This window comes from Syngnathus typhle, linkage group LG11 (assembly GCF_033458585.1).
Source record: "Syngnathus typhle isolate RoL2023-S1 ecotype Sweden linkage group LG11, RoL_Styp_1.0, whole genome shotgun sequence".
Taxonomy (NCBI): Eukaryota; Metazoa; Chordata; class Actinopteri; order Syngnathiformes; family Syngnathidae; genus Syngnathus; species Syngnathus typhle.
Genome location: NC_083748.1, coordinates 10,248,105 through 10,267,382, shown reverse-complemented (window position 1 = coordinate 10,267,382; position 19,278 = coordinate 10,248,105). Strand labels below are relative to the sequence as shown.

At 42.9% G+C, this 19,278-nt stretch overlaps 1 protein-coding gene across 1 annotated transcript in view; it reads right to left on the bottom strand.

Moving 5' to 3' along the window:
- Window positions 1-8,873: 8,873 nt before the first annotated feature.
- Window positions 8,874-19,278, bottom strand: part of suclg2 (succinate-CoA ligase GDP-forming subunit beta) — a 32,107-nt gene continuing 21,702 nt past the window's right edge. Inside the window, exons 10-11 of the mRNA XM_061291949.1 lie at window positions 14,055-14,175; window positions 8,874-9,788 (exon numbers count right to left, since the gene is read on the bottom strand). Coding sequence (XP_061147933.1) covers window positions 9,676-9,788; window positions 14,055-14,175 — 234 coding nt within the window. The 3' untranslated portion in view covers window positions 8,874-9,675. The remainder of the gene's footprint in view (window positions 9,789-14,054; window positions 14,176-19,278) is intronic.

The window sequence follows — 19,278 nt, the reverse complement described above, 5'->3', positions numbered from 1 at the left end:
CTTCATTGATCTTAATGGAATGGGCAATTTATTGTTATTCTGCCACTTTTGTTTTTATTTCAAAGTATTTCTAGGATTATCTCAGACAACAACAAAAGTGACATTATGAAGCCATGAGGAGGTCACGTGACGGTCACTTTTACACTTGAGAAGATTTCAATCCAGAGGTGAGAAAAGCCTCTTCTAAAGTGCATAAAACACATTTTAATCCAATTCATGGAGTTTTTCCTGGTTAAGTCACGTTTTCAGAATAAAAAGAATTGAAAAGAACGGCTTAATCAAGTCAACATTTTTGGAGTGGGGTTTTCTTGTAAGACATTCCGAGCAAAATATGGTTGTGATAGAACTCCACATTTCTTATTTTAGCCCTCTTGATTCATTCTTAATCTCAGCAAGGGCGTATCTATGCTGGCACCACGACACAGCCCATCTGTATTACACAGATATGAGAGGAGGCTTGGGGAAATATCCCTTGAAGGATTTTTGGGGGAGATTTTATTTGAACTTTTTTAACCGCAGCTAGGCCCTTGTAGAGAGCGGACAGATTTAATAAATCCAATTCCCACACGAGATTAAACTAATATTCTGTGTCCTGGTCCAATTTCTAATCTGATTTTAGCAGATTTTTTCAACTTTCTTTTACTTAAATGATTGATGTGGCTTTTTAATAGAGACATCCAAAAACTAATTTGGTTTTGATCTGAATTAAAACCTGTTTTGGAGATTTTTCTGTTATAAAATGGTTATCTACGTCATGAATTTCATACTTCGCATATGCAATTTGTAAGTCACATTAACACATCACTGTCTTGCACACCCCAAGAGCAATTTGAAGGTTTTTGCATTCGAGTGCTCACCGGAAGGTCCCAAGAGGCAGACTGGAGCCAGGCCGCCTTCTTAACCAGCAAGACACGGCTGCCCTCTTCTTCCGCATAGCGATTCGTGGTCAAAGAGGAGCCCGTCCGGAGCCGAGGGAGCTGCACTCTGCGCCCTCCTCCTGTTGCCGCTTTGATTTCCAATATGTCCTCCCATCACCGCAGATGGCTGCAGAGGAAACACTTCCTCCACAGACAGTGCTCGCATGGCCCCTGGGTCCTGAGGCTGATGGGAGCAGAAATTGGAGAATAATGTACAGTAATAGAATATTTGATTGGGCTCTGATGGGCAAGACACGGGGAAAACTAGGCTCGTTGAACGCCTGCACCCCCTCGCTTTTTGTCCTTTCCGCCTCAATTTGGTCCAACTGCATGTTTGCATTTTCAAAGCTCTGCATATGAGAAATAAACTGAAACAATTGAATCGATCCTCAGTCAAATTGAGCTTGCAAGAACTGAGAAATTAAAAATCAAGTACAATAGAAAGCATCACACATTTTTTTTAAAATGTACAACAGTTATACCTTTGTTTTCAAATTGTAAATAAATTAGTTTGACAATATAGTCTTTCTAATTCTATTATTTTTTTTTAAAAGTTGAATGTTACCCAATATGTATTTTTCTGCATTTATACAGCTAGAACTATTTGCTTGGCATGAACATGTGCGGCCAATTACGCTCTCCCCAACTAAGCAGACGTTTATTCCTCCTCCCAGGCGAGCGGGCGGACAGGTGCAGCTTTGCTTACCTGACAAGTGGCCAGGAGGCAAAAAGAGGGCGGGGCATGTCTGCAAAGAGCACGAAACATGGAGGGAGCTTTTCACAGGTCCAGATGGTCACGGCCGGTGCTGAGAAGCATGACTCCGCAAACTTGATGACTCATCAGAGAGTCACAGCGTGATGATCCTAAATTCATTGTGAGGTTTGGCTAGAAGAGCATTCCACTGTAAACAACCTGCTGTGGGTAAAACACCTCAGCAGCATGAAGTCTGAGAAAGAAGTACAATGGAAGTGTTTACACGTCAGGCCTGTTGTGAGAGAGGAAATTGAACATGTGGAGTTTTGGACAAGGTGCTAATTGAGGAGTCGATGCCTCTCCTGCAGCTGCGTCAAGGTGAACATCATTTTAAATAAATGGAGGCCTGTTTCTTTTTTTTTTAAGTTGTGGAAAACCATTAGCATAATTGCCATTTTATATAATAGTGTTGGATTTTTCAATGATAGTTTGATAGTTTACACTCAAAAATAAAATACTCAAAATCCGTTTTGTAGTGATTTCCCACCGTTTTGGCATAAAAGAGCTTTTTGCCAGTGGCGGCGGAGCCAAATTCAGATGTCCACCTGACAGCGGAAGAGCTGTCATGTAAGGCCGGTCGGGGGAAATCACAGCAAAGTTAACAAGTATTGCCGCAGTCATCAATCACTCGGACCGATCCTCCTCAGTTCTCCGGCCCCGGGATCCATCAGAGGGGACGGGGGCTGACATTGAGAAAAATGAGCTCAACCCGCTCACACGTCAGGCGCCCAATGTCACCGATTCCACCAGCCCCCACTCAGACAGGGTAAAAGATACACATGGCGTGTAACTGTATAGTATCCTCTTCTATTTTTACTTCCTTTCTGACAGTCGGACCTCACAGGACTACATCCCTCCTTGTGTCAAGAGCTGCATTGTCCACGTCTCTCGTTCAACCCCCCAAAGCCTGCCTCGTGTCTTACAGACATATCCACGCTCATCGGACAAAAAAATGATTAATGCACCTTTTTGTCCAAGCTGACATCTGGTGTGTATACGCCCCGACGGAGCTGGGACAGATATGCAGCTCACTTCAGGGATTAAGCTCCCTCTCATGAGACTGCAAAGAAGAAGACCCTTTTTAAAATCCGACACTTTGGGATTACCTCCGAGCTCAACACTGGGAAGTATGGATGATATTGATAATGTGGAAATTTATTTAGTCCACAGGCAATGTGGGGAAGCCATAGTAGTTTTTCTGGAATCCTTTTCCCTATCCACTGTTTAACCCTTTTTCACACAACATATGTATTTCTGTATACGCATCTTCAATACTTGGGGACATGTCGCAAATATTGAAATATTGTCACAGGAAGAAAAAATCATAAAATAACCCCTAAAAAAACTCAAAATTCAAAGGAACAAACACTCAGCAAAAAAAAAAAATCAACATGACATGTTGCCCGCACAAAATCAACCGCGGCCTTATGACGACAGGTGATATAGAAAATTTGAATTTCTTGACAATGAAACAAAACTCCATAACATTTGACAGTGTCACTCTACATCTCTTAACTTATTCATCCCATGAGATCAGTTAGGGTGACATAAAAAAAAAAGGCCAACCATAGATATTCTCTTAATGCATCGTCCTCATGACAGACCAAGCTATGAATAGACTCACATAGAATCAACAGAAATATAATGCAAAAGCCAAAGTCCACTGGATACTAAGGGCACCAATAACACATTGATCCTCCACACATCACATCATGGGATTTGTGACCACTTTTTTAACCTGACACACACACGCACACACAACACACACACACACGCTGAAGCCAGTCAGAGAGCAAAGCTGAAAGGAGGAGTGTGTGAGAGTATGACAGTGGATCAATAGTTGTGTTTGTGTCTGCTCTCCCGCAGGAGTGGAGCAGTATATGAAAAGCTGCAGCTGATGGCTGAAGGTCCCCTCAGAGCATTCGCTGTGTGCTTAGCTCGCAGCCAAGGTTAACCCCGGCACAAAGACGCCACCAAACCTCGGTCTGGCTCCCCGGGGCTGCATCCACTCACACAGTCTGAGACCCACAGGGGGGCTTTTTTTCTTCTTTAGCCATTTGTGTGTGTCGGCATTAAACAAATACGTTGCCATTTGGAAACAGTCGCCGAAGCCATTTTTATACTATCCGTGTCACCACTAATATATGTCATTTTAACAAGTAGCTGCAATTAAGCCGCTTTCAAAGTGTATACATTAAACGAGCTACTTCCACCCAGCGCTAAACACCTTGCAAGTAGAATAATAAATGTTATGTTAGCGTAATTACGAGACAGTGTAGAGAGGAGCGCTCCAATTTATCCAGAATTCATTTCCATCTTAACAATTTATTCCTTTTACTAATAATTAAAGTGTCGCTATGAAGCGTCTTTGGGTTCTTGAAAAGCGCTATACAAATTTAAATTTAATGAATTATTATGAAAGGGAGGCAATAACTGTGGGGCTTTTCCACGCTTAAATCAAGTGTTCAAAGCAATGCAATCCATATCATAAGAAAAAAAAAAAAAAAGAACATAGAAAAAGCTCCAAGAGCCCGTTTTCCAAACAAATGACAGTGCCGAGGCATCTGGTACATTGACGTGCAGCTATCCATGTTCGGGCCATAACAAGCTAACGTGTGCGCCGTCATGGTCGTGGAGGAATGATGGAATGCTAATGAGCGTGCCACCAGTTGAATTATTCATACATCTTAATTAGGGGAGATAGTTCCCATTAGGCTTTTAAATGTGTCTGAATCATTTGGCGCCTATTTGCTATCAAGCTTGGCGTGCACAAGCACACACACTTATGAATGCACAAAATATAATCAAGCAGCACTTTACGGAAGACTGGCCTTCACCGCTAATTGAATATCCATCATTTAACTAAAACATATCAGAAATAAGAGCGTGTTAACAGTTATATGGGTCATCAATGTATTTGTGTACCCTTGCTAAAAGTCCGCTTATCATAAAATGGTTCCCACTCTAATGCTGAAGGAGAGTCGCTAATATGCTGAGGTACAGAACGCTCGTTTCCGCTACCGTTGCGTCCATCTGCTGCAGTTCACTCGGAAAATTAGCCACCTAATGTAGCATAGGTGTTTCAATAATTGGAAAGCAATTAATAACTTGACAAAGGAACACAATAATCAGCAGCTCTCGGGTGAAATCAATTTGCCTGTGTGTGGTTTATTAGAATATTTGAAAAATATATTAAAAAGTATTTCAAAGTATTTGGAAAAAAAAAGTGCACATGGTGCAAAATATTGATCAATATAATTTTTCTTTTTAAATATGCAAAAGGACTCTGGATTATGATAGAGAGACTCGTGTTTCTGAAATTTGTCATCCAACTACACATCAAGTTTAATACACGAGAACAAAAGCTCTCGCAGGCAGAAGACACTTGAGAAATGACGCCCGACGATTTGATTTATGAGGGTTGAAAGATACTTTGAAGGCATCTCCCACTGCTTTGCTATTTGACAACAACAAAAAAAAAAGATGGATGACTCTTAGGAAACGTAATTAAGTTTAAAACGGCTATGCAGGACCTCATCGCCTAAGTTAGTATCTCCCAGCAATGTTAAAATAAAATACTACAGCGCCACCATTTTGTCTTTTCCCCGCTCCGTCACGATTCGTCGTTTTCGCTCCTACCACCTCACATTTTTTCGCCGTGCCAAATAACGCTAACAGTTGGTACTTAGCATCATGATGGAAGGAGAAATGGAGAACTGGTGAAAGGAGCAGCGAGCCGAAGCTCCCCGCAAACTCGAATGTGAACTCTACTGGTTTGCATAATTTAAGGTTAATGAGGAAAAACAGCAGATAAAATGGCTCTCATTTTATGCCGTCTGGCTTTGCTCTGCTGGGGTGCATTTCATTAAAAAGGCATCAGAAGCGGGGCTTTTAATGAGGTGTGAATTCATCCCACTTTCACCCCCTTGCATTTGGTCACATCACGAGTATTTAAGCGCAGCGGCGCACGGCAAACTTGTCATTCCTCCGCCGTCGGCAAAGTCTTTTTAAAGGAGAGCAAAACGCATCCTGTCATGACGTTCAAGTACAATTTACAACGTGAACGTTATCGGCGAGCAAACTCGAGAGTGTGTACACGGGCGACCTTTCCGTCCCCAAAAGTCCCGAGGAGTGTTTTAGATGCAAATGCAGCCTTTGGCCTTTTTCTCTCTCAGTAATCCTCACAGAGGTAATTGGAGGCAGAGCCGCACGGCGTGGTCCCGTCTCCGGCGCCGCCTCGTCCCACCTCAATTTGCATGCGAGGACTCTGAGATTCAGCCTCAATAACGCGGCGCTGCTTTGAAAGATGAGTTTTTAATCTGGGAGAGGAGATGAGTTTCTGACCCCGCACCTGTTTGTTTCCGTATCTCCTTTTCTTTGCTGTCATACAAAAGTGACCTGCGGGAAAATTTGTCTAGGCAGAAAGGCGCCGTGGTCCCTTAAGCACTGTCATTGTGCATTCATTAATATCCCAGCATCTGACATGGCGGCGAAAATGCTTCTTGGCGAAAAAGGGCACTTGTCGACTTGCTAACAGGCAATCAAATGGGCTGACAGAAAGTGTCAGCTTATGTGTGTGCGTGTGTGTGTGTGTGTGGAGGCAAAGGAGGCGTTGGGCCTATTTATTCTTCTCCCATTGCCCTCTATTGACCCACGTAATGGAGAATTTTACAAAGGGGAAGGGTTTGAAATATCCTTTGGATGTGGGTAATGTGTTCATCGAAGGAGAGTGTGCCCTGTAAACATTATACACTCCCCCCCCCCAACACACACACACAAAACGCACACACACACACGTACAGCAACACCAAGCATCTGGTTTTCAGCTATGGAAATGACATCCAGGTAATAAATCTTTTCTAATCAATTAAATTCAAGTGAACTACACACACGCAACACTTTATATCAAGGTACGAATATAATATATAAAGATTCCAACATGCACAGTTAACGCAAAATTGACACGGTCACAAAAGTATTTCCGATTACATCGTGCTGCCTTGTAATTTGCAATCAGAGCTAGAATATTTTACACTGCACGCACAAGCTGCTTTAATTTATTCCACTCGAATACGAGACGGTAGAGGGAATGTTAGTTATTGCTGTTAAGCGTCAAAGTCACCTTTATCGTGTTATCGTGTGTGTGTACACACAAACGCGGCTGCGATGATACAACTCTTCACGCACGCCATCACGTCTATTTAAAAAAAAAAAAAAAAAAAAACCAATAAAAACTAAATAAAGTGTCTCGGCTCATTACGCCTGGGTTTTTATTGTGAGGTGACAGCAAGCGGTAACTCGGCAGCGTAATTAGCGAGTGATTCCAAAGCATATTGTGTCATCTGGGCCACTTTTTAATTGTTGCCGTTTTAGAGGTCGCACTAAACGAGCTTTTAAGAACTGCGGCATCCAGGTCGGGCCTTCCCTGCACACAAAAAACAAACAATCTTTGAAAGCAAATTAGGAGTCAAAAATTAACTTGCGCCACTGCCAGTCATGTGATTTTGTAACGAGATTAACTTTTTATTTTGAACTAAAAGTTTTGTCAGGATTCTCTGTTGCGAGTACGAAACATATCTTGCTGAAGTGACTCAGACGGGCTAAGTGGAAAGACAAGAAAAAGTGAAGGATGATTCCAGGCTGAACACAAAATGAGTGCTCAAGACAGAAAATGAATATCGACTCTGAATCTATCAGTAAAGCGTGGCAGCCGCTGCCGGCGCACAAGGTGAAAACAAGAGATTGTCACGGCAAAAATGAAGATTGCGGAGGTGCGCTGATGATCATGATTAGCTCTTTAATCCTGTCCGCAACCTCACTCAAATTCTCCAGGCAAAGTCATTTGAATCGATTCCAAGTCCTCCAGTCAGAGTCATCGGCCGACAAGTTTTGGAAAGAAGGAAATGGATTTTTCTGTCCATTTGCGAGCCAAGGCCAGCGCAACACCCCTCCCCCCGTGGCAGCGCGGTATCGACATACCCCCATTCTTCATTCCTTCAATTTACATCCACGTGACGTCATCTTTAATAGTCGCCGCAAAACACCGTGTTGATGAAACACCAACAATTGCCAAGACAAAGTGAGCCGCCAAAATGAGTAAAACTGCCTTGGCATAATAAATATCTTAATTAGATGAGCACCCTTTGCTCCGAGGGCCATCGAGATCGAGTCCTCCCCCCCCCTCCCCCCCGACTACAAAGTGTATTTAGTGCGCTTAAAAGGCCGCTTGACAGAAGTCTTCAGGCTGACCTCCAAAGCTTCTTCCCCCCTCATCTATATTTATATGACGGAGCGGCACTAATTTTGCTCAGTAAATCAGTGTGCACATTTCATTGTGACCTCCAGCTTGACACTGAATTAAACAATATCAGGTCCTGAGAAGGCTGCTTTAACAAGCCTTAAATTCCTCCGTCCAATCCATCAGCCGAGAGCTTTCTGACACACGCAGCCAAGAGCATGAAATAAGGCAATTATTGAACCCTTCAGTCCATTTCTACGGCTTGGCTGGCAAGTACGAGGGAAGCTCAAATGAGCCCTACACACCTTTCCGACTTTGAGCTTTCAGATGGCTCTTCTACAGGGGTGACGGAAAATAAGACGGGAGAAAGAAAATAAGACTCTTTCCTTCCTGCACGTGTGGCTTGTCGGTGTGTCACGTGTAGGGGAAAATAAATGGCGGCTGCAAGTAGCGGTGGAGCTTTCTGGAGTGGTTTTGAATTATTCCAGAGAGCAGAAAGTCAAAAGTTCAGTGTGACGCGAAGGGTTCCTCTCTGGTGCGTGCACAAAAACAACTTATTTGGCATTTTCCATGCAGATAGTACTCAAAGCAGTTTCCTCTCCGATTGAACTGACAGATAATCCATCATGGAGTCAGCGCCGCTGTCAGGAGGAAGTCTCCGTCAACTCTCCATCAAGTCCACCAAGGGCACTCACTTTGCTCAAGTCTGCCTTGGGAGTTGGATTGGGAAATTGCAAGAGGGAGTTGCTAGGAGCTTGTGAGTGTCATTCAAAAGTAAAAGTAGAAGCTCAAACTTCTATTATTGTCTAACCAAAATGTAGACTGGATGTTTGTTCAGAGGAGGTTTTAGCTGCTATTGGATCTTTGAGTGAAATCAAGTCCAGCTATTTGGCACTTATGCGTATTAAGCGCCAGAGTGTCTCCGTTGAAGATATTCACGCAAACTCGAATTAGCAACTGAGCATTGTGTCTGGAACCATTTAGATTTTATTTCGACCGCACAATCAGACTAAAAATCGATAAAACAATGAATTTGTAATTGTGTTCCAAATGGTCAAACTGCCACAAATAACAATAGTACAGACTTCATTGAATATTTTGTGAAGAACAAATCCTCAAATATTACCTGACGTAAAAAATTCACAGCACTCTGGTTTTATATACTTGTTGTGAGCGACAGAGATAAGGCATTATTAGATGGATGCACTGATGGGAACAAAAAGAATCAAAAATGATTTAGCGTCGGCAGTTAGCGTTTGTCTTTGCTCAAGTCAAGCGGCATGAAATTATGGCAGTGCGATAGGCCGCCTCTGAGCCCTCTCAAAGATAAGGTGACTTATTATTCGAGGCTTGGCAATGCATCTTCATAAAAAGCACAAATCGAATCAAATGCACGTAAAAAGGGTGGCAGCGTGACAAAAGGAGAGCAACACAAAAAACGGAATGGTTCAAAGTGTTTGGGCTCGGTCTAATCTGTGGTTGTAATCTTCACCGTGTGTTGCTACCGAGGTGTAAATGAAAAGTGAATAATATTCAGCGACACTTAAAGTAGCAAACAGAAAGGTGCAAACAGGCAACATCGGCACATGAGGGAGGAGAAACGATTGGCTCAATAGCTGACGATCTGTAGTGCTAATGACAGCTGCACTAAAAAAAAAAAAAAATTGAAAGAGCTTCTGGACTGAGGTCAGCCCTCCGACCGGAACGGAACGCGCGCCGATACTAAGGCCACCTGGAGGTTGCTGCGGAAGATAAATGGCGCTCTTCTACTTCTTGATGGCGGCCACTGCTTTCTTGGCAGCGTCGTCCAGATTGTCCGCGGCCGTGATGGGCAGGCCGCTCTCGCTCAGGATCCTCTTGGCCTCGGTCACGTTGGTCCCTACAACGCACAGCGAGAAAAGAAATCAATTGCCATGTCAATGAAAATTGCCCAAGGCCTTCAGAATACTCAGTAGTGGCATCGACAACATTTCTTTGTACAGGGAAAAATGGCTTCCAGAGGCAGTCGCTAAACATAATGAAGGACTCGGGCGCAAATGACAGATGGGTCAAGTGTAGTTTCTTTGTCAGCAAACACTGCAGTTGTTTGTCTGCATGTGCTCCGCTGGCTGCAAGATGAACTGAGGAGAGCAGATGCTGGCTGACATGGTGGCCCGGGACCCTCGTACGCCAGCGCATGCACACACGCACACAAATAGAATCCACACGCATGCACACATGAGCCAGCAAGTCTCGACCGGCTGCCTCTGAGCGCTGCTCAGCACTCTATGAAAGGAAACACAAAGCTGACAAGGGTGTCACAACACAGGGGCGGAGGGGTGCCGCTGTGGATGGAAGGACATGGCGAGCCAGCCAGGAAGCCCGTGGAGCATCGCCAAATGAGATAGGGGGCCAAACAGAACAAAGGTTCAATAAAGCAAAACCAGCTCTGATGCTCTCATGCCGAGACCTTCATGTAGCACAATGACCCCCCACTTAAAAAAAAAAAAAAAAAAAGCCTTTTTGCATACGCTCTGTCCCAAGATATTTACATAAAATCCACTACGTCCGCTTTCACACATGCGGGTTTCACATGATGTAACCAAAGTCGTGTGTGTGTGTGTGTGTGTGTGCGTGTTTGTTTGTGAGTGCTTGCGGGGCCCCGGCAGCCTGATCAATAGAGCTTTTGTCAGGAATTGCATTAGCCGTGCCACTTAACGCCTAATATTTCATCTCTTTTGTCCAGCTGGATAATGAGTAATTCCAAACACTGTGCACTGCAAACAATCAATTCTACAGTGTAATTAATTAGTATAAAAGCAGGAAGAGGCCTTCCTCGAGGAAACAAAACGGGAAGATGAGGTGACAATGAATATTTTCGCATCCACATAGAAAAGCGGCAGACGGATTGGACGGAGGAATTTACGAACTTCTATGGGATTGCCTTAATATCACCGCAAGGAAGATTTCCCGTCATTAAAAGCAATTTGCCAGAACAACTCCAGACAAACAAGTACGTCATATATGGCCCAGGCAAATCTATTATTCATGACATGCTGCATTTATTATAGACAAATGTCTACTGCGAGTGCCTACAGTGGTGAGATAAAGTAAATCAACACGACGTTGCTCTTCCCGCATCCCATAAATATTTATGAAGTGTGGACTGTGTATGACACTGTTTGGTTACTGCCGCATCTGTGTGCGAACAGAGAAGACGATTATTTGCCGTTTTTGTGAATGTGTGTTTGAGTTCGGACGGCTGACAGCAGCGGAATTGAACTGGCTGAGCGTGTGTGGAGTCTTTCCAAGAGCGTGACTTCATAGATGGCTGCGTGTTCACCTGCAGCCACTGGGTGCTGCTGGAGACCGACTCTCCAATGTCTCCTTTTGCGGCAGGCCGCACAATCGTAGGACAGAAAAAAATGGATGAGCTCTCTTTTCTCAATGTCTGCATATTCTCATATGACTAGTCAAAACTGTAATCTCAAGTTTTTCCTGAACCCACATATTGGGTTGGCTAACTTTTTAGAACTTTCTAAGCTACCGAATGTTTCCAAACCCGCTCAACTTAAGGTCTTTAAATGCAGCCAGAGAAGTTCCACCACACCATCTTGTAACTTCACAACAGATTTCTGGCACGTCTGCGCTGTATTTAGCATTTGAATTGTGAGAATGTCACCTGAATGTGTGAGTCAATTAGAGTATTTCAATGGGATAACAAGGTTTGGGGCTGTGCCAAAGATGGTGTAAAGATGGAAGCTCCTAATTATGTGGCACATTCTGCTTTAAAAAGGTGAAATTACCAAAGGGTCTCAAGTGATGAAGAGAAAATCACGTCTTAGTTTCACAAGGCACTCGAAGAGGAGTGGTGCTGGAACTGAACAGTAATTTAAAAGCACGTTTCAGTTTATTCTGTGCTGGACATGTTTGAGCACAAGCTGAGGTTGAGGGTTTGGTTCCAAGCAAATGTTCCTCTTTCATCGCTTGCTGTAAATGAAACTAATTTGTTATTATCTGTTTTCATTCAAACAATGTTTTTGCCCTGGAATAGTTCAACGCACAGCATTGGCGTGAATATGAAAAGCTTTTGTCCCCATTCAAGATTAAATTTCAGTGAACTGAAAAGACTTTCGAACGAACAGTAGCATTATTTGAAAAGTATCGATATGTCATGACAGAAAGAATATTTAAATATAAAAAAAATACATGATTAAAATAATCAAGGACAGTCACAACTATGATTACTGATATTTCATTTTTGTTTCACTATAAGCATTTCAAAGACTCGATTTAAGGTAAACCCATCATCAAGGTTGAACGGTCTGTTCCGTGATGCTTGCTGACCTTCGGATGCTGATCATTTAAAATGAATTTCCTCATCGGAAATGAAAAACTCGAATCTGTCCGATAGCATATCGCTGTACTATTAGTGAGCTTTACTTTCATCACCCGATGTCGTCATACTTGTTGAGACTGTTAATCCTCCTAATCATCAGTGGCAAGCAGCAGAAGTTTTCTCTTTGCATCGGAAAATATTTGAAATGTGCTCCTCCTATTAGCATCCCGCGAGCGAAACATCAAATGTGCTCATTAGAATGCACTCTCGATACTCGTGATACCTCGTTTTCCTTTTGATGTGCTGCCAGTCATTAACCAGTTCCTACATGGACAATATTGTTTGGACTTTAGTTGAGGACATAAACACTGTCAAGCAAGGAAGTTTATAAATAAAATGTTATGCAGAATGGCAATATCATGGATTCATGTTTATTTTAAATGTGAGTAGATTGAGGTGCTGAATCAAACAATGCTAGTAGCTGACGTGATGGAATCGATTTAAACTCATAAAAAAGACCTCTAACGTAAAATATATCATAAAAAAATGACGCCAAATCACTTTTGAAGGAGAACGCTCTTTTGTTGTTTGACAGGCAGTTAAGGGACAAAGGAGGAAATTAATAGGCCGGGACCACAGCTAAGCTTTTACCTTTGTTGCTGAGCCCTAAGGGCTATTTTAAATTTCTTTTTTTTCTTCAAAGTACGGCTGGCCCAAGAGGGCGGCGAAGTCAAATCTACTGGATCACGTGTGTGTGTGTGTGCATATGTAAATTCTCAGACTTATAAATGATCAAAGGAGGTTCAGTGAGACGCCGGCGTCCTACATAAACACCTCATGCATCTCGACTCAGCCCTTCTTCTCCTTCGCAACTCTTGGGCCAACGCGATCAAGCCAAGCCATTTTCTAAAAGAGCTTTCCCAATTAAAAGTGTGCCAGTTAATCCATTCTGATCCCGTTGAAGAGTGCTGGCCTGTGCCCACCGCCCCGCAGCAAGCCAGCCTAGCAAGCTGAGCTGATTGATTCCAAACCAATCTTCTCCACAAGGCTGAAAACGGAGATGTAATGACTATAGTGTGAATAAGGGTCCAAGCCAAACAAGCATGGCTGGGACCACCACAGGCAGCGACCTTCTGGACTTGGTGAGTCATCTTAGATAATAGGGCTTGGGAGTTGTGCGCTGCAGGCTCAACTTACTGCATTTGCCACTGGAGAGCTTAACACCCTCGTAATTGTGTTTGGAGTCATAGTAGTGTGTTTAAAAAGTGAAGAAAGCCCCCCCAAAAAAACTCAGCTGTTGTGTTTATTTTATTTCACGGAGCAGCCATGCGAAAACTGCACTGCGGTAATTAATTCACAGCCGCCATCGAGAAATGGTTTTCATGTCCCGATCTCTCGACTATTGGTGTCGCAATCTCTCCCGGGTTCTCGAGCAGGCACAAGTCGAAAGGTGATCTTATCAGTGCTGTTCTGGACTCTTATTCTGGCCAAGCTTAATGACGGCTACGGCACAATGTGACACGTTTGAGAAATGCACTGCTGCTCGTGTCGGGACACCGGGCTGCAATGAAGATGAATAATCTCATAAGTGTAGTTTCAACAGTAAAATCAAGGTGAGAAGGTGCGGTGTTATTCGTTTCAGAACACTGATAGAAAGGTGCATTAGGCGGCATTTTACAATATGTTCCCGACAGCAGGTCAGATCTTTTTTTTTTTTTTTTAAAGGTTTAAAAATTGACCGCAGCAGATATGGAGTGGAGTCGAATCTTTGTTGGCCACAGCACCGTGAGTGGTGATGGGCCCTGTGCTTAGAAGAAGTTTGCCTACCTTCAAGCCTGACCACCAGAGGCACCTTGAGTTCCAGCTCTCGACAAGCCTTGGTGATACCGTTGGCAATAATCGCGCAGTTGACGATTCCACCAAAGATGTTGACCAGGATGGCCTCAACCTGAGATATAAAAGAGGACGAGTAGAACGACAAACTAACAAGCAGAGTTGATTTTCTTATAATAATAATAATAAAAAAAAACAGCAGATGACGTATTGAACGAAACAAAAGAAGCCCAGCGCACATGTTTGTGTTTCTAAATGTCCGATTACACAAACGATCTCCGACTTGATAATTAGCCCGGCTCGCTGACTGGAAAAGTAGATGGAGAACACACAGGATTAATCCTCTCCGCTTGTTTATAATCATTGCTAATCTGCAAGTGCCGATTTGGACCAACAGTTTGTAAGTGTCTCTCACACGTGTGTGTGTGTGTGTGCGTGTGATGCGAATGTGTCTTCTTTCAGCATGTGGTAATGATGTTTACTGGGAGGCAAGATGAAGGACTTGGATATCTCGAGGCACTGTCCATATGATCTCCTTGTAAAGAGCACCGAGAGGAAACAGCATGGAGAGAAAATGGACAAATAACTACTTAACTACCTTTAGTATTCAAGTCTGACACCTCAGATGATGTTTTCTCCCCAATGTTGATAAGATCAGGTTTGAAAGTAAGCCTCAAATGCAGTGGAGCAGTGAAGGCGAGGGTTCAGGACAGGACACGAGGGAGGGAAGGTGTTCAGTTCAGATGGAATAATGTTGCTCTGACGCAAAGCCAATATGAGGAAGGTCAGGGGGGGGGAAGTGATGTTTTCCTCAAAAGACCAGCCAGCAGTTTTGAGCCGCAGTGGTCGGACAAATTCGCTTGGCTCAGGCGTACGAAGGAAGGCTTGTTTGAGAATGTAGGCCAGATGCGGCGTGGCCCACAGAGATTTCGAAGAAGGCTGAATACTTAGGTGCCAATATCACCACAGTTGCCATTTAATTTTACACAGCGAATGACTAAACATATTAGTTTGTATGTAGTGCACAATCAGCAGGAAAAATATTTAAAAGATAAAGAAATGTATTGTTCTAACACAATACACTAAAGCAACCTTCACTAGGGGGCAGCATAGATCCAGAAGCTTTTTTCATTCCCACCGTCGGCAGGGCTCTGCTCTCTTGGTGTTTGCAAGCCATTTTTCAAGCCTGTCTCGTTTGGGAAGAACAATATGTCTTCCATTCATGCGTCTCCTATTGACATCCATGTATATAAATGATACATAGGAAAAGATTTATGTTGCTTGGCACAGAGGTAAGTGCTGTTTATAACAATGTGTATGCGCACAGGACTTTTTGCAAAGTTGGTGTTTTCTTTTTACTTGTGGTAGCCCCATAAAGTGGCCCAGTTCGTGGGAGATCATTTTACTTGTCTGACAGGGCAAGTAAATGAAACTTTTAAAGTAAAATAGTAAGAAATTCCCAAATAAAGGAATGAGCATGTAAATGTCATTGGAATGTATGAAGTGTGACTCGTTTTTTGGTTAAGTTTGTGGTATAGAATGTTGAAATGTAAAATTATAATGAAAAATATCTGGCAAATTCTCTTTTGAAAATGATTATTATCTGAGGTAATTACAATTAATTAGCGTTGAGCTTGCCGCATGGGGAAAAAACATGTATTTTTTTCATAAATAACTGAAATGTCCTTTCTTGAGGTACGTGTTAAATATCGCAATAATATCGACATGGATATATTCAACAACCACATCGGCGTTTTTCTAATATCGTGCAGCCCGAATTCAAAGCCAATCTTCCTGACGTGACAGCCGCTCAAATCACAAGTCGTGCCCTGCTCTCGTCGTGTTCTCAAAATTCTCACCCCAAGATATGAAAAAGTGCCAATCTGTTTCAAACATCAAATTCGGGGAGCAACACGCCGGTGAGCATATTTGGAAGCGAGATTCTTTTTTCCCTCATCAAAGATCAGCACATGTGAAAAATCACATGCAATGCCCCACTTCGCTCTTTTTTAGGGCTTTTTTTCCCAGGCAGTATTATACAGCACACGACGCCGGTCGCTACCTTGGTGCCATGTGAAATTATTCAAATTTGACTCGATAGGATCATCGCTGTTGGCATCCCGAAACCTGTCAAGGCATATTGAACTCAAACAGGAAAAAAGAGGCGACTACAAGTTAAACAAATAAGCGCACCAGAAAGCCATAATACCCAATCGAGATAATATAATTTGACCTTTGTAAAAAGTTTAAAAAAAAAAAAACTTTTCGTGAAAGTCATCATATTATATCCACAGACTAATAGAGAGGGGAAAAGTGTTAACTTCTTCCCTCAAGACGGAACCCGAGGAGGAAACGTCAGCATTGTGTTCCTACTCATTCTGCTGGGCTCCTTTCAAGACTTGTGCAAGCGTTGCGGAATTATCAGTCAGATACACATTTTCATGCCCATAACCCTGTTAAGCACTCTTAATCTCTCCGCAGGAAAGGACGAAAAGCGAGAGCGTCGTGTTTCCTTTGTTACCAGAAAGCAGATCGGGTTGGAAAATGAGCGGGCTAGAGATGCCCGCGTGTCCCTTTGCGGCCTATTAGGAGGCCATTGTTGTGTCTTATCTTCAGCACGCAGCCTGCGAAGTCACCACGTGCTCCGGCAGGCCTTGTTTATTTGTTTTCCATCACCATTTTATAACCTCCAGCCACAGGTTAACTTGCACAACTTCCAAATGAAGGCGGAGCTTATGCCTGGAATCAAAGTTCTACCGAAAATGTCGAACACAAAGTTCAATGTGATGGATGTACAGGATATGGCAAAATATTTTTTTGGTGTGTATCGGAACATTTCAAACACAATTGTGGTTTAGCTCAAGTACACTAAACTAAGAATGAATTGTACAAATGATCAAATTGAAATAAAATCGAAGTGATAAGATTTCTTGAATGAACTCAAGTGTAAACCGTCGTGCCTTTGAATCAGCGAAGGATATTAAAATGAATAATAAAGATACTCCTTCGACGCGGTCTTTGTGGAGCATTCACCTTCTGGACAAAGATGAAAAGCCCGTGCAAATCTCTTCATAGGACTGATTCAGAAAAAGGCGAGACCAAACAAACAAACAAAGTCAGGCTGCATGAAAAGAGAGTGCAGCGCACCGAAAGCAAAAATAGATGGAGAAAAAAGAAGATGGAAAGAGGTGATGGGAAGCGGTGCAGTCCCTGACTTCTATTGAAGACGAAGACCGGTCCTGGCAAGGAGGGATAAGAAGGAAATAATTATCCGGCCTGCTGAAGCATGACGGGCTCCTCTCGGGTCTGGGGAGACAGACTGAGCATTATGTCAAAGATTGGCCATGTCACGAGCAAAGATACCTCTTGACAGACAGCGGCGGCTTAAGTTTCACGTGATGCTAGGAAAGCTAATGCAACTGGTGACGGCCAATTGCCTTGAGAGAGGCCCGGCTTGCAATTTGGGGGGGACGCTAAGACCTTAAGCAATAGTGATCTTATTTTTCTTCATTATTGCGGCCATTTTTTTACATTGCAACTGCTACTTGAGCAATAGTAGTGACAATTGCCATAGTATTTTGCAAGTGCTATTGTTGCTTAGAGACATCGAGTAATTGAGAGGCGGGCGGCAAGCCTGACTGAGGAGAGCGGGACTCCTGCGGGCAGCGGGAGGTCTGTCATGTCAGTGAGAGATGTCGTGCCGCTGAGCACCTCAGGCTATGAAGATGGCCCCACAACACACATGCATGCACACCGGGCAGACAATTGAAGTTGGGGTAGGACAGCCATTTTATTCATCTCCAGAGGGTGTCGTGTCACCGCTGACAGGCAGACATAAATATTCGTCAACCCTTTCACGGCGGGTTAATGGTTGTCCATCAGGCAGCCGTGAGACATGCGGGGGGCCGCACGGGCCCGGTGATGACACACACAATACGGACACCTTCCGTGGAATGGCAAGGTCACTTATGGAGATTTGAAGAACTGGAAGGTGGCAGGTAAGGCAGATGAGAAAATTGCTTTAGAGAGCAAATAGTGAGGCTTTGTCGCTAGCCTGTGTGCTAAACCAAAACAAAATGGCAGACATATACCGTATTTTCCGGACTATAAGGCGCACCGGACTATAAAGCGCACCATTAATGCATCATGTCAGATTTTTAATCCAAATCAAATCATTCTCCATTTTATCTTTTTTATTTCAACTTCAGACGCAACAAATTACTTTATAATCATAAAATAATGATCCATAGTCTTTTTGAGTCATAATTCATAGTCTTCAGTGGGCCACTTATGATTGATTTCATGACACAATGCTTTGGGCCAGTTTAAATTTAGGAATTTGGTCCATATATAAGGCGGACTATAAGGCGCACTGTTGGTTTTTGAGAAAATTTTAGGTTTTTAGGTGCGCCTTATAGTCCGGAAAATACGGTATTTAGGTCAGGCTACGCTAAATCGAAAGCTGAATATTAAAAAGCCAACATTCTCTGCTTTGTTCCGAATGTTGCACGCCTGACCCAAATTAATTTATTGAAATGTATGCGCACAGAAGGTCAATTAACCAAATAATTTCAGTTGAGCTTGTAGCATGATCTCAGGAGCCAATGAGCCACTGAAAGGGCAGATGGGCGCACTTTGCAAGGCAAATGATTGCCCCGACTTTTGTTTTTGACACTCCCGCAGCATTTGCGTGTTGACTTGCAGGCGAGCCACTCAAGTCTTACTAACTACGACTAATGGACAACTACATCTTAAATATTTTAAATTAAAATATATTTTATATATTGAGTAACATCTAGTCAAATTCAACAAATGATATGTGACAAGGGTAAACTAGCCTTGTTTCAGAGGTATTGTAGCCATTTAATACCCTACTCCAATTTTCACCTTAAAATGAAAAAAAAAAGGCTGGAGAGGAAAAAAAAAAGTGTCAGGTGCTAGCTTTTGAAACTGGAGATAATAGCTGAGTGTTAAGCCACATTTTGTTGTCAGTCACACATTTGTGGTGCAGAGAGGAAGGCAAGGTGAAACTGTAAAAACAACATCAACTTAGCTTAAAACAAGTCAAGAACGTTGGCTTCATCGGACTGCATAATATAATTTTTGCAAAATCTTGGCAATATTCCAAAAAGTATGATCGGCACTAACACAACACAGATCATCACACAAAAAATAAATAAAACTCAACAGCGATGAGCTATCCTAATAAAACATTTTG